The sequence below is a fragment of the Columba livia genome, chromosome 10 (assembly GCF_036013475.1).
Source record: "Columba livia isolate bColLiv1 breed racing homer chromosome 10, bColLiv1.pat.W.v2, whole genome shotgun sequence".
NCBI lineage: Eukaryota > Metazoa > Chordata > Aves > Columbiformes > Columbidae > Columba > Columba livia.
In genome coordinates this window covers 13,858,291-13,873,208 of record NC_088611.1, presented here as the reverse complement: position 1 = coordinate 13,873,208, position 14,918 = coordinate 13,858,291, and the positions used below count along the sequence as shown (strand labels likewise).

At 38.2% G+C, this 14,918-nt stretch overlaps 1 protein-coding gene across 20 annotated transcripts; it reads right to left on the bottom strand.

Moving 5' to 3' along the window:
* Window positions 1–307: 307 nt before the first annotated feature.
* UBA3 (ubiquitin like modifier activating enzyme 3) lies at window positions 308–14,711 on the bottom strand. Of its 20 annotated transcripts, none has more exons than XM_065075443.1 (19): window positions 14,595–14,711; window positions 14,194–14,293; window positions 14,016–14,057; window positions 11,036–11,156; window positions 9,998–10,078; window positions 8,383–8,465; window positions 7,783–7,863; window positions 7,100–7,143; window positions 6,742–6,806; window positions 5,715–5,870; window positions 5,487–5,589; window positions 4,932–5,045; window positions 3,397–3,450; window positions 3,071–3,107; window positions 2,910–2,991; window positions 1,888–1,988; window positions 1,714–1,777; window positions 1,551–1,605; window positions 308–1,063 (listed from the first exon to the last, which is right to left on the bottom strand). In XM_065075443.1, exons 1-19 carry the CDS (start codon window positions 14,629–14,631, stop codon window positions 975–977), a joined length of 1,509 nt encoding a protein of 502 aa, XP_064931515.1. In that variant the 5' UTR covers window positions 14,632–14,711; the 3' UTR covers window positions 308–974. The 20 variants fall into 20 exon arrangements, with proteins under 20 accessions (XP_064931515.1, XP_064931516.1, XP_064931517.1 ...); XM_065075444.1 differs by having other exon boundaries at window positions 13,998–14,057; window positions 14,204–14,293; window positions 14,595–14,709; XM_065075445.1 differs by having other exon boundaries at window positions 14,204–14,293; window positions 14,595–14,706.
* Window positions 14,712–14,918: the final 207 nt, after the last annotated feature.

Below are 14,918 nucleotides of genomic sequence, written 5' to 3'. Positions count from 1 at the left end.
GGCCTTTAACGCTTCCAGAGGCTGCTCAACACTTGAAAATCAGCTGTTTAAAAATTACAGTAGAGTGCATCCCTTTTATTACAGGGTTCCAGTGCAAGGCTGGAAGATGGAAAGTTTAAAGACAGTTCATAGTTTAAAAGATGGAAGAAGTTTAAGCATAGCTGATGCATCATGCAAAACCAGAGAATTTAGGTTGAGGTATCCAGCAGCACCTACTGAAATGTCTCATTAAAACAGCCAAACGATGCCCTAGACTTTTGAAATCAAAGTTATAAACACTCTTGAATGTCCACCGATAAGCCACAAATTAAGGTGTCTTTATGATTTTTTATTAATAAATACTTTAACAGCACCAATGATACCAGAACATAATCCTGCAATACCTTGCACAACCCCAGCTTGGGGACTGTGACAAAACGTGTCCGTGTTGTTTTGTGTTTGCTTGTTAACAAAGTAATCTCTTCCATATTTAACACTTTTCATAAAACTGATCAAATGAATACCAAGAGGAAAATGCTCATTTTAATCTACTACCCTCTTTTGGCTTTGAGGTGATTCATCAAATATACAGAAATGCGAGAATTTAAACCACATCACTGTGGTTCATTTTGAAGGGTCTTCTCTTTGCATATACGCGTGCACACGCATTGAAAGCAAGACTTTTGGCCACCTTAAAATTTCCATGTTTCTGAAAGTATATCAGCATTAACATTTTGACAACAAAACCTGGAAAAAGTATATTCCTCTACATCCGAGTTCTGTACATTAAGAAGCATTTATACAAATATAATCCACCAAATATTGGCTTTTAAGTACAATTCTGAAATATGGTGATTCATTTGTATTACCTAACCTTCAACAACTCTAGTACTAACATGAACATTTCGGGCTGTTTTAACGCCCACAGAGCACGTTTGTTTTACAAGGTGGGTACAGATTTCTGTCACTGTATATGCAGCCTAGTTATGAATAATTTAAGTGGTGAAGTGAAGCTTGAACAGCATAGTCTGTGGTGTAGTAACATCAGCAACTGCAAGTTCCTGGCCATCCACAAGCCCCAGTTCTGAAACAGAAAGAAAAAATTAAGTACAGCAAACTCACGAAGGATTTTTTGTTTGTTGTTTTGGGGGGAGGCTTTGTTGTTGTTAATTAAAAAAAAAAAAGGCTTACAAATGCCATTCCCGCAAACCATAGGTAGGAAATAGAGCTGCAAACAACTCGCTAGCTAAACTAATATTCATCTAATTCAACCAGAAAATTAAAAGACCTTGTCAAGAAATATATAAAACACGACTGAAGTATGTATCATGTACATAAGTTATCACTGCTTTCTCGCCATGTTTTTCTTCACCAGATGACATCTGCCCACACTTCAGATTCAAGCAATTCAAAGCTCTTCCCTGAGCAACCTGAGAAAGGTATATTGCACAGAAAAGGATCAAGAAGCTCACTCTACTGCATAGTGCAAAATGAATCTAAACATGCCACACAGAGAGGTAAAAATGATTCAGGAGTATCTCGAAAATCTACATGTGACAACTGCATGATACCTTTTAGTGTCTTGGAAAGATTTGGCCTTGTTCGTTCTTCAATTGAAGCAACTGTCTGCAAAAAAAGAAAAATAAAAAAACCCAAATTATTTTCTTTCAAATTCAGGCAAGTAAATTTCAATATATTAAGATTATTAAAGACAATTGCATATGCTCAGATTACCTGTAAATAAAGTGTTTTATTTCCCCCATACATAGTTGCTGTGATTGCAGGAGATTTCATTTGCCTATATAGAAAACATTAAAAAAATAAAAGTAAAAATACATTTAGAAATTACCTTTTTGAAACACTAAACTAATAAAAGTTATAAAAAGGTCAGAATAGTTACACACTTACAATGAAGCATTATTTGTCAAGTAATCCAAGATCTCCTGCAATTTAGCTGATGGGGAAATCTCGATGTTTTGAGGAAGCTGGCTGCAGGCTGGACAGTTCTCCTACAACAAAGCAGCAAAATGTCCATTATGTTAAATATGATTTTTTAAATGCTGCTAATAAGGTCTCAAAAGTATTTGTGTGTGTGCGTTTTTGTTGTTTTGTTGTTGTTTTTTAAGTTTTAGCTCTAGAAATATTAATACTGTTCCAAATATTGACAAAACTCAATTCCTTGTGAAGTCTGTCACTACTGAACTGGCTCCAAGCAGCAACTAAGTATTTATGAACTACAACTTGCATCTGACACAAAATTTAATAGTACAAACCTTCAAATCAATTGTTGTCATAACCTCTTTTTGAGAAGATTTGCTTATGAGTCTTCTTAAGATTGTGTACCTTATACCTTATTTTGTGAACCACATTTTCTATATTACAGAGAAAATCTTCAGGATTCACTTTCAAAAAAGTCAAGTATTGTTTTCCTCTGCAGGTGGCACAGAAACAGTTGAGGTACCAATGTTACACAAGAAGACACCAAAGAAATACCTGTCTGAAAAACATCCCTATACCAGCAGCTACTTTCCAAATATTAAGAAACTTTGGCTAAAGAGGCAAAAAATGAAAGACACCATTACATATACTATGCAATAATTTTTTGTAAACTGATGGGTAGAAGAAAAAGTTTCATTACCAGGACATCAAATAACATATCTGTTGATCTGGAGGTAAATAGTCCAGCTACTCTACATGGACAGACAGACCACCACTGTCATCACTATTAGACCCCAAAACCACCAAGGTTTTTTTAAAAAATTCCTACATACTGGAAACAACCCTTCATAGTTTCTGGTTTTAAAACTTTAGAAATATTATTCAGTGCTAACGGCCAAGAGATTCAATATTGGGTTACCGAAATACACACAAACTGCATAAGCTGAATAAAAATCAAGGAAACAACCCTGCAAGCCTTTAATGGCACTAACCTTTCTTTCAGCTTCAAACGTGTACGTGTACAATCCATCCACATCATTAAACACCAAGTAGTTGTTAAGGGGAATGTATGCACTATAATGACAAATACGTTAGTGTTAATAAATGTCATTATGTTGGAAAACATGTATGTTATTAATCAGAAATTAAATACCTTGTGGCTATTTTAAAAACTTCAGTGGCACAAACGGCTGGAATGAGAAAAAAAAAATTCTTCACTTTCTAGCTCTATATACTGGGTTTTCCCATTATTTTTTCCCCAGTCTCCAATGCTTTTGCTCACTCCCACAGTCATACATGAACTTAAAATTTATACAGTCACATGCATTTTCTCTATGCAAAACAAAAATGAGACTATAAGAATAAATCAGACCCATTTAAAAACTACTATTATCCTCCCCGAGTTCTCAATTCCAAACTGTTGCCTTACAAAACTCTACAGCCCGTAAAGTGGAAATGAAATGAGTTCTTTTAGCATACCTGCAATTGCTGCATTTGTAGAAGCTACTGCTGGAATAATTCGTTTAACCACCCCTGGAAGAACAAAACACAGAGCTTTCTCTTTTCAAAGAAACTGTTCCAAGAGATGACTTTAGCCACAATAATTACAGAAGGGTGTACCCAAGGGTACTTTAAGCACTTTCTGGGAATTTCCAGAACAATAAGGCATAATGACATGCTGCTCAAGTACTTTGGCACTTTTTCATTTTAAGAATGGATCAAGCATGTTGAGATAAAGAAGGTATCACACAAAAAGAAGTAATGAACAAATTCTAAAAACAAGTATCCTATATTGAGCATTGAAAATTAATTTTAAACTCAGTTCTATTCCTGTTTAACTGAAGAAATACATAAAGGAAAGATATTTGGTTTTGGTATTTCTTCTGCAAGAGCAGGCTTGCCAAACAGAATTGGCATCTTTATCCAACTCAGAGCCCATCCAGCCAAACAGCAAAGTACGCATGCTGATATAAATCAAGATTTCCTACGCATACAAGTTTGTACATCAGGAACAAGGAAGCTCACTTTTTTTTTCAGGCCTCCCAAAAAGACAGCAAATTCCTACGTAGTGTGAAGCTCCTCTGGCTTCTTGTTATTGACTTGTATCCCTTCACACCCGAGAAAACACACATAGAACTTTTATCTTTGCCTTCTTTCTGTTGTGCTATATAACGAAGACATCTTCAAATGCTGGAAACTGTGCAGCCATTTGCATGGACATAATTAAATGCCATAACTGGAGTTCACACTTATCTGTACCAAAAAATACTACTAGAGAAGCCAGTATTAACTGCTGCAAAGAAAAATGCTATCTGCAATACAACAGCTGGGATCTGCAGAAGATTCACAAGGAATTAATTAATCCTTTCTTGATAGAAAGGTGCACACTGGGGTTCAAGTGTGGCATTTCAAGCCCAGCGTCTCAAATCCATTCTTATTACTATAAGTCAACAAATAGAAGATACCAAAAATTCTGGAGGTGTCGTATGAGATTATCCACTTCTTTTCTGTTTGGTTAGTATTTAAAATGCTGATGAAATGATTAAATAAGTGGCAGCGTTCTGCAGTTGCATGTGAACAGAAGCATACACAGCAGTAATGAACAGATGCTATAGTCTTAACCAGTCTAAACTGGCATAAATTGTTGCTGTTGCTAAAAGAGGCAATCACGTTCTTTTGTTCCCATTCTGTGACCCGGCAAAAGTGGTCACAGCGTAATGTAAACTTTGGAGCTGCTCCAGGTTAAAAATAAAATGGCAAAATAATGTTAATTTTTTTCCCAGATAAGTTCCTCTGATTCATCATGAATGCCTAAACATCTGATTCATCATAAAATATTTGTGCTGGCACAGGAAAAAAACTGTTTGTTTCTGTTTTAAGATGTTAAGGGAGGGAAAAAAAAAAAACTATTTCTTTCTCAACAGAGCTGCCAGCTTAGTCATTAAAAAATACAAAGAATGCCAATGCAGTCTAACTGCAAATGCCACAAACTTAGTGAAATGCAATATCCTTACCTTGGGTGAGTCTGTATGTAACACCTTTGATATTAAATTGTGATGCTCTTTCTAAAGACTTCTGGTAAATCCACTGTATATGTTCAGGGTCATCTCCATCCAATGCAACACCTTCTACAGTAAAGAATTTATAGATAAGTTAGAGTTCTTCAGAAATACAGCATTCTTTTTGTCTAATAATTGAGTTAAAACAAATACCTAATTAACCTATTAAAACATGATGCTTTAAATAATCAAAATATCATTTCTACAAACACATTAAGTTCTAACACATTCTATATATAAACTACCTCAACTTCATAGATTTATAGAGATGTTACACATTACAAGTCATTGTGCAGCATTAGAGCAATACGTGAACAAATACGGAGCTGCAGAGCAAGTTCAAGAATAGCAAATCCATCACCAGCTCAGAGGAGGCTTAGATTCAATACAGCAATGAGCCACATACAGTGGAAAGGTAGGATTGCTTTATTAAAAGTAGCTGTGTATAACTAACAAAAATTAGTTAAAATGAGAAATGTCAGTTTAGCACTAGTGCGATACACTACTTACCTCCAAAAGGTTGCTCTTTTGGCCACTGCAATATCCTGACGTACTCAATACAATGTTCTGGCAGTCTGGGCATAGATGCAATAGTACACATGGGAAAATTGACCTGGTGTGGGCAGGGGAAGAAACCAAGAAAGCATGTAATACATTATGGATAGTAGTAGGAAAAGAAACAAGCAAATCAGAGGAATATTTAAAATATTTTTTAAAATATCCCTTGTTTTAGATTACCTGTGGTGGATAAAGCTCAAGCGTGCACTCAACACATGCTGTCATACCAGGAATAATCACACGAACGTTTCCTTTAAAACCTTCTGTTCCTCCGTCTATTAAAGGTATGATGGAACTTGGATCCAGTACACCATCTTCATAATGTAGAAATGACATCTAACAAACAAAGGGGGCAAAAGGGGATTGTTGGTCTTTGCTTGTTTTGGTTTTAAAACAAGTTGCAGGAAGAAAAAAAATCCTAAAAATGTTATTCTTAAAGGTACATTACAAGACTGAATGCTTATTATACAGTTTAAGGGTACATAGTATATAAACCACTACTTTTTTGTCAGTGGACAGGACGTCATCTGCCATCTCCACCCTCCACCTCCTCCTCCCCTTGCCCCCTGACAAATGCTATAATTTCCTTATAGTATAACAGAACAAATGGTTGAAGGATTGTGGGGTTTGATTCTTGGGTTTTATTTTCGTTTGGGTTTTTTTGTTTGTTTGTGGTGGTTTGGTTTGGTTTTGGTTAGTTTTTTTAATACGACATTTATTTATAAATCATTTATTTTATAAACAAATTCACAATGATAAAACTACCACATCCAATGACAAGCTTTCTTCTACTTTGCAGCAGTGGGGCTCCGAAAGATGACATTTACAAGTTGCAGCAAGATAAGTACTATTTGGCTAATGAAAAAAAAAGCAACATTTACAGTGGGAGCATCCAGAGAGGCTGTGGAGCTTCCCTTCTTAAGATTTTCAAAAGCTGACTGCACGAGGCCACAAACAATGCAACCTAACTTTGAAATTACCCCTGCACGGCACTGCACAAATGTTGTCTAACATTCCTCAAGAAAAAGGCAGATAAGAGAGCATGCATTTTATCCTGTTCACAAAACAAAGCCAGAAATAGATACATAAACCTGTGAGTTTCAACAGTTCTCATTTAATTTTAATGACACGTTCTAGACAAATCTGTTCAATTTTAGTTATTTAGACTCAATTAATAACCAGGCTTTAAAAAGACTGAAGACTTTACCAGCATCCCATTTATCCATCTTCTTGCAATTACCGAGTCCAGCCCACAAACAATAATATGAAATTCTAGGGGGAAAAAAAATATTATTTATAGTCTATACTAATGCGTACTTCTTAAGACAAGCAAAGTATTCAGTCCAGAACATCCAAAGCAACCGACTGTTGTCCATCTATCTCCCCTGGATTACATATGACAGATGGATTTAAGTTATGTCTATTTGTTACCTCTATTTCCAGTATAGTGTGGAAGACTAAAATAATCAGCAATCTAACTACTAAGAAAAGCAGCAAGCAGCAACAACTGCAATGTCCCCCTAAAGCACCAGTGGGTTTTTGGCAGGCAAACAAACACCACTTACGTCGATAGAAGCTTTCATCCATGTCTTGAATCTTTTTAAAATATCTGAATGTAGGCCCAGTAAAGGAATATATTTATAAAGCAGCTGAGTTTACTTTTTTCTATTTGCTGCCCTGAAGCCCAAACATTACATAATTTGCCACTATAATTTTATATGACAGTTTTTAGAAATGGATTGAAAGATTCGAAATTCCCACAACTGAAACTGTAGCATCTGACAAAACAAGAAAGCGACACAATGTAACAGTCACACACAGGAGAAAGCTCAGCAGGCAAACTATTAATATTTAGGAAGCTTAAAACACGCTTTCTCACAAAGTCCTAGATCAGCAGCGCTGCTCTGTGTTTAAAAACTGTGTCCCACCAGTACGTACCCCAAACACTCTGGTGAATAAACCTGTAATTCCAGTATCTCAGTGAATATGACAATATCATATTTAAATAAGAAGACTCAGTGGGAACATACTAAATAGTTTCTTCAAGCTTAACCTTCTTTCCTCATGCATATTTCCTGTATGCTAATGCCACTGAGAAAGAATTCTCAATCACCAGCTGAATGCAACTGTTCTTCACTGTCTGAAAAACAGAGGATGTAAGCAAAATATTTTACATAGTCTTACCACCTACAGAGTTTTCGAGACTTTTTGAAGCCTTTGGGGCTACTACTTCTCTACAAAAGGATACGCTACAACAGCACAGTTGGGAATGCGGCTGTTCAGGAATTCTGCTGCAACTTCTGCTTTTGGTCTCCCAACATCCTTCGGTCTGGGAAAAAATCCAAGCAAGTTCAAATGCATTATTTTAGTAGATTAAATCTTTCCAGAGTCTATGCATAGCAATACTGAATTAAGTGACTAATTGTTAGCGTAGGACAATTTATTGATATGGATAATAATAAGACATCCTTGCAAAGCTTTAGATATGAGAGCTCCATAGTTATCTAAATATGTCCATGTAACTACAGATATCAGCACCAAAAAAAAAAATCCAAAAATTTATAATTTTGCTTGGAAGAAAATGGTACCAGAAAAACTGGTATCTCAATCTGTGTGCATTATTCTTTGGTGTCACCTTTTCCATTATTCATTAGCTCTATTTGAATGGTAAGGAATGTATGTTAAATTTCTTCATGCTCAAACTATCACACCCCAGATCTCAAGACATCTTGTTCAACTAAAATAATGATCATAGTCATGTTACTGTTTAGGTACATTAGAAAAAAATTTAAAATATATATATATATTAAAAAAAAAAAAAAAATCCAACTATGAAAATATCACTTACCGAAACAGAAACTGTCGGTTAAGATTAGAAACATCTATAGTATCCATGTCAATAACATGGATCTGTCTAAACCCAGACAGGGCCTGTGAAAGAGACAATCAATTTCATTTAATAGGAAATGAAATGCTTGTCGTGTTCCAAAATTCATTCCACATGCCAAAGCGCAACCTTTGGAGAAACAACTATATTTGCTCTTCATTCCCTGTGCATGTAGACATATGGTCATTCTTCATTAAAGGAACATTCTTTGTCGGATTGCTAATGCTGATATTTAGACAGATAGAATCAGCAATATTTCAGTGGCCAAAGACAATGTTTTACTGAACACAATATTGCTGTAGCCTAACTAATCATGACACAGGGAATTCAATAGCATGCTGATCTATAAGGGCAATTTGCAGTATTCCCTTCACAATTGTAGTAAATCAAAAGTGTTCACTGTGGGAAAAAAGCCCAGAATTTTAAAAAATACCATCAGCACTTCCCTGATTAGCAGGAATAGAAAAACGCAGTGTAATCACTCTAAAACTTTAAGTTTTTGAACATGCACACCATTTTTACAGTTTGCATAAATGAGTCCGGTGTATCCACCCTCAAATCACAGTTCGAACTAAACCAGCATTCCTCACTGCATTCAATGCTGAACAGAATACAAACACAAAAATTCACCTTGCTACCTAAGAACATGCTGAACCCGTGACAGAAGTTCTGCCTCATCTCTGCCTGCAGCCCATCGCTGGATTTGGCAAAGAACTTTAAAGTAAAATTGTCTTAAAACTGTATTCTGGGTCTGATCTGATACAGTAATAACATCTGTCATGCACAAAGAAACAATGTGAATTGTGGTTAAAGGGAAATAAATGCTGTAAAACATTTGGTTTAGAGAAAGGAAACATGTTGTGATGTTCTGAAGTGATCCCAAAAAATTGGAGTCCTGTCCCCTAGCTTTTTTCCTTTGAGACTCAATCTTGTTATATATAAAGACTATCAAACTTTTCATTTTACACTTCCAGAACAAACAGAGCCATCCCACGTGCATGAAGTATTTAAAATGCTGTATCAGGAAAATGATTAAACGAACAACAGAGGACTAAAGTTTTTCAGAATATAAACTAATTTCTGTAAGAAAAGCAGCAAGTATTTCTGTGTATCAGATTGAAGACCCTTGGAAGTACCACTTTCCAGCTGAAAAGATACATTTTTATCTATAGTATTCTACACAACACTTCTTTGTATCATTATGAACGTGTTATTTTCCTCAGTTTCCCCAAATCTGGTAATTAAGGAAAACTACCAACATTACACCATATCTAAGGCTGCATGTGAACTTTTTTCTACACTTTTCATAAACAGCACCATGTTGTTCCTCCTGACAAGCTTTAAGAGAGCTATAAAAACATGCAACATATTAGACTACCACCATTCAAGCTTAATAACAAAGCACACTTTTCACATTTATTGTCTGTACTGTCATTTATTTTATACGTTTTTATTAGAACTGAGAAACTTAGTAGCTACATACAATCAAAAATGTCAAATTAGCAAAGCAGAAAAGACAATTTCCTCAAAAAAAAAGAAGATTCTAAGAAGTAAAATGTGAAAACTGAGTAATTACCAGGTTTTTCAGGAGTTCACATCCTAATCCTCCTGCTCCAATAACCAGTACTTTACATGTGCTTAACAAAAAGTCAAGAGCCTGTGGAAAATATAAACCAAAAAATTAATAAACTAAACAGGAAAAAGTATAGTTTGTCCTTTGTTTCATAACCCTTATAAATGCATTACCATAAATTTTCAGTGCCTAGTGTTTCAAATAAAATAACTCAGATCAATAAAACAATTTGTGTTTGCAGGAGTAATTACACATTGGACTTTAATCAGTTGTTGAGTTCATGCAGTTCCTGTATCCCAACTTACAAGCAAGACCTTTGTTGATACCAGCATTCTCATTATATTAATTTTGACTATGCAAAAAAACAAGGTCCACCTTCCTTATTATTTGGTGTAAGGAGACGTTTTCTCCTTCCAAAAATTCTACTGATACATAATACAAAAGAAAACTAAACAAACAGAAAACAGTGCAGGCCAAAAAGAGTTTGAAATTTTTAACTACATAAATGCTTTCTGCAAACTGTTCTACTACACCCCAGCCTCCAACTAGTAAATAACAGAACATTATATTAAAAAGGTAACAGTAAAATATTCAACTGTAAGCTGTGAAAAAAAATGTACCAAAAAAGGGAAAATAGAATAATTAAAATAGTCTAAATTTTGCTTTTCCCTACCGAACATCATCCCAAATTCTCTAAGTACTCATATTACAAGAAATTCCTTACTGTATCTAATTACTTACAAATGGAGACAAATGCTGCTATTTTTCAAGCAGGACTCAAAGATAGAGCATAATTCATTTGTTGTTACGTACTTATATGTATGATGACAACAAGCTCATTGCTGACAGTGTAGAATTTAGAAATACAAGCTTATAAAAAGAATACAATATGTTCTAGAATCATAATGTTCAATTGCTTCAAGCATAAGCTTTTCATGCAGTTTCAGTACTCATACACTGCTGGTGATCAATTAATGAAACTGTTCACATTAGTTTGCAACACACGCTACAATTTTTGTATTTAAAGTAAGTGTTTCTCACTTGAGTGCCTGGCTCGAAATCAGGATGTGTGAATGGTCCAGATCGCTCGAGGAACTTCTTTACATGGTTCCAGCGACCATCCCAGTCTCCAGTGTCCCCACACCCAACATCAACAGCCATTCTGCACAGAACACAGTAAATTCAGCTGCAAAATCAGAGAAAAAGCCACATTTCTAAAATACTTTTTCTTTATATGTCTCAAAAACACCTAAATTATTGACCATTCATACAAATGCATCTGCATATTCTTTATGCATGTAAGTCATGTGCATGAACATTTGCATGAATGGGTTTTATTTGTGGAAATAGAAAGCAATAATAAAAATATGCATAGATGGGAAAAGCCCAGGCATTTCCATAAATCCCACTGATCAAGCCGTTACTAATAAAAGTTGACCTGAATTGAAAAAAGGGTCTAGTTTTTTTGCTTTTATTCTGCTCACATTTAAAGAGGACACAGAGAGAGGTTGTCCTTTTAGATTTTTAGGGTAATGGGTTTTTTTCCATCAGTCTATCTTGTACCCTTTTTTGACAGACTCCTTAAGATCATAAATCACATTTAGAGTTATCAATATGTAACTGCATTTGTGAGGCACTTAAGAAGTAACATTAGCACGCCCCAACATTGTCTCCTCTGAATCTTCATAGCTTGTTTAAATAAGAATTAGAAAAATATGTATCTGGAATGCTCTCTCCCCTCAACTGGTACAATGTAATTTAGAACACTCCTATTTTTCACTCATTGTCTGAGCCTGTCAGTGGTACTGGTCTCACTTGGAAAAACAAATGTTTGCAGTTATGTTCTTTTAAAGTTTCAAGACAGATTTTGCATCAAACACTCCACTACCCTTTTTCTGCTTGTACAGGTCACTTTTAGTAGTACATAAGTATAAATTTAAACTGTTAAGAGACTTACTGGAATAGTTCAAAATCTGCTCACTTAAGTAATTTTCTAATACAATATCATTGCCTACACCAAAAAAGCCCTTCCTTAACAGAGTGCACTTCGCTTTTAAAATAGGAGTGCCACTCAATATATATATGAACGATTATGTCCTATATTAACACAAAACTAAGCTTGTTCTAAAAGAGCTTTGCCAATCCTGAGCATGAAAGGTTGTGTCATCATCGATAAGAAGGGTTATTTGCTTCCTCCTACAAAGTAATATGAAGAACATTTGTATCAATAACTGTTGGGTAATGCTTAGAATTTATTTTTACTTCCTGATGATTCGTCTCAAAATAAAAGTGCAGTGAAAACATCTAGACAGTGAATGCCTTTATCCTCACAGAATTCAGAAGATGGACAACACAGTATGTCTATAGTAATGTTAACTTGGAAGCAATTAATTCTGCAAAAGATTTTCAGTAACAGAGAAAAACTTCACTAAAGTGCAGGAATAAATATGTCATAATTTGCCTACAGTTTGATTGCAGACTGAACTCATTCCTGGTTCACTGTTGACTTTAGGTAAGTTACTTACTGTGTCAGCAGTTAAATAATATCTACAAAATTTATTTCAATTCATAAGGGTCTTTGACTTGCACTTTTGTATCTCCCCAAGTTTTCAAATAATGTGAAAAAACAAATATTTCACGTAATGGGAAATAGTGTGAATAAATACAGCACTCCCTTTGCTGAACCTTGGGCTCATCTGTGGTATACGGGTTTTCAGGATGTGCACTGAGCACTGACTTCAGCAAATAAAATGGGTCAATACACATCACAATAATTGCTTCCATCGATTCTACTACAACCTTTAACTTCTCTGGAAACAAATGCAGAAGCTATGCTTGGTGACATTAAGAACAATTTTTTTTATCCTTTTATAAGTCATACAAACAGCCGTTAAGCAGCAGTACTCCTTTTCTGTTTAGATGTGCATTTTCCTTTATAGGTGATAAAATGGTAAGATTTAGTTTCACTTTTGTGATTATACTACAGTTTCTTTTTTACAGGGTTGGCCGTTGTGGAGATATGAAAAACAGCAACAATTAACCTCAGATTTCATGTTTAACTTCAGAGACAGCTTTTTGGTTTATTTTTGTGTTGTTATAGCATTATCAGGTATCTGTACTATGAGAGTTTAACAAAATTCTTATTATTTAATCGAAGTACTTCCATTTTTAGTTTTGTTTAAAACATCAGACCACTACAGTCTTTATGCTGCTTTAGGTGCAGACTTTTCCCTGCCACCTTCACATCTCCAAAGCTCCATGCTTTCGAGGGACTTGGCATGCACCCCCCCAAGTCCAACATGCCCAAGGATTTTTGTGACCCTCACCCCGACACACGCATGCACAGCCTGCGAGCCCACCGCTCAGGCAGGTCTGCTTTGTGGTCTTGGGGAATAGGGCCACAAGCAGATGGGAGGATAGTTAGGGGATGGAAGCAGATGAGGTTAAAGATTTCTGAGCATTAGTTTTCAAGGCCGTTAAAACAGATGCATAGAATTTAGGGTTTTAATAAGCAGAGGCAACTGTTCTGTAGTCTGCATTTTTATTTTTCAGACAAAATTCAGTCACCTGCTTCTAGCCTAGAGGCCCTCCCCAGGCCCCTGGCCGGCAATGCAGCTTTTTCCAGCCCTGTCACAAAGCTCTCCAGCACACCAGCCTTTACTCATGCCAAGCTCCAAGCCCGCAATTCCCATCCCCGCTCCGGGTGAGCCCCTTGGTCCTCTCCCCAGGACATTCCTCTTCCCCAGTCCTTGCTGTTCAAGCGCCCTTTCGCCTTCCCCCTCCTCACACTGACCCCCTAACACCTTTACTCCACCCCCTCCTCCCGCCGGGCCCCGGGGCCGCTGGCCACGGTGGCCCCGAGCAGCGGGTCCCGCAGCCCTGAGCTGACCCACAGCCTCCTCCCAGCCCACCCCTCTCCTGCGGGGCTGCGGCTCGCCCTGACCTACCAGCCGCCCCTCAGCAAGCGCTGCCTGCCCCTGCCCCGGGCCGGGAGCCCGCTCACCCGCAGCCCCGCACTAACCCATCCGCCAGCAGCTCCTCTAGCCTCCTTCTTTTCTTCTCCCTAAAAGAGAGAGAATAAAAGAAGGGTCAGTATCGCGCTACAGAGACCGGGGAGGAGGGAGAGGGGACCCCGGAGCCCACCCGTCCCCGGGAAGCGCGGGAAGGGGCGGCCGAACATACACATACAGGGCACTTACGGTTCCTCACCATCCGCCATATTTCCCTCTGCTTCCCACACGGCCCCACGGCGCCTCTGTGGGCGGTGCTTTGCCAGAGCGCAGACACGCTTGCAGGCCTATAGAGTTGGGGAGGGGGAGATAGAGCGCAAATCACCATGGCAACAAAGCGGGGACCACCCTCACGGGGCCCGCATGTCCCCCAGGTCCTTCCGTAGGGCCTGGAGAGCGGCAGCCCCACCGGCGGGGAAAGGCCCGGAATGGAGCGCCCTCATGGAGTCTCAAGCACCGTAACGGGGCCTGGCGGCGCGGGGCAGCCCCCGCCGCTGAGGGGAACCGCGCCGCCTCCCTCCCTCCCGCGCTCCGAAGCGCTTGGCCCCGGGCAGCCGGGCCCCGGGGGCTCCCCCTGCCCCCGCCTTCCTGGTGCTTCCCGGGGCAGCATCCTCGGGGACAAAGCATGTGGTGATGGCGGCGCTTTAAATCTCCGAGAAGCCTAGAGACAAAACATGGAGGCGGGGTTGGCCTCGGGCTGGTCGCTGCCCGCCAGCCGGGTGGTTCCTCCACCTGAGCCGTGTTGTCAAACGGTTTTTGTCGTGTCCCCTCCCTGGGCAGGGGCCGGCCTGGCCGTGCCCATGGGCTGTCCTGGGACCACGTGTCAAACCGCTTCTGCACGCAGGAGCCTTCGCTCTCCAAAACTAACAGCAGAGTCAAAGCATGGGGTGGGCAGCAGAGCAAGGTGCACAAGG

Excerpts from the sequence above, each read along its gene's own strand:
- UBA3 (XM_065075443.1), bottom strand. The coding sequence starts at position 14,631 with ATGCTTTGTCCCCGAGGATGCTGCCCCGGGAAGCACC. Across the intron at positions 7,144-7,782 it reads CCCAACTGTGCTGTTGTAGC|ATATTTTAAAAAGATTCAAG; the intron begins GTATCCTTTTGT and ends GCCTACATTCAG. Across the intron at positions 6,807-7,099 it reads GGATGAAAGCTTCTATCGAC|AATTTCATATTATTGTTTGT; the intron begins GTAAGTGGTGTT and ends TTTTCCCCCTAG.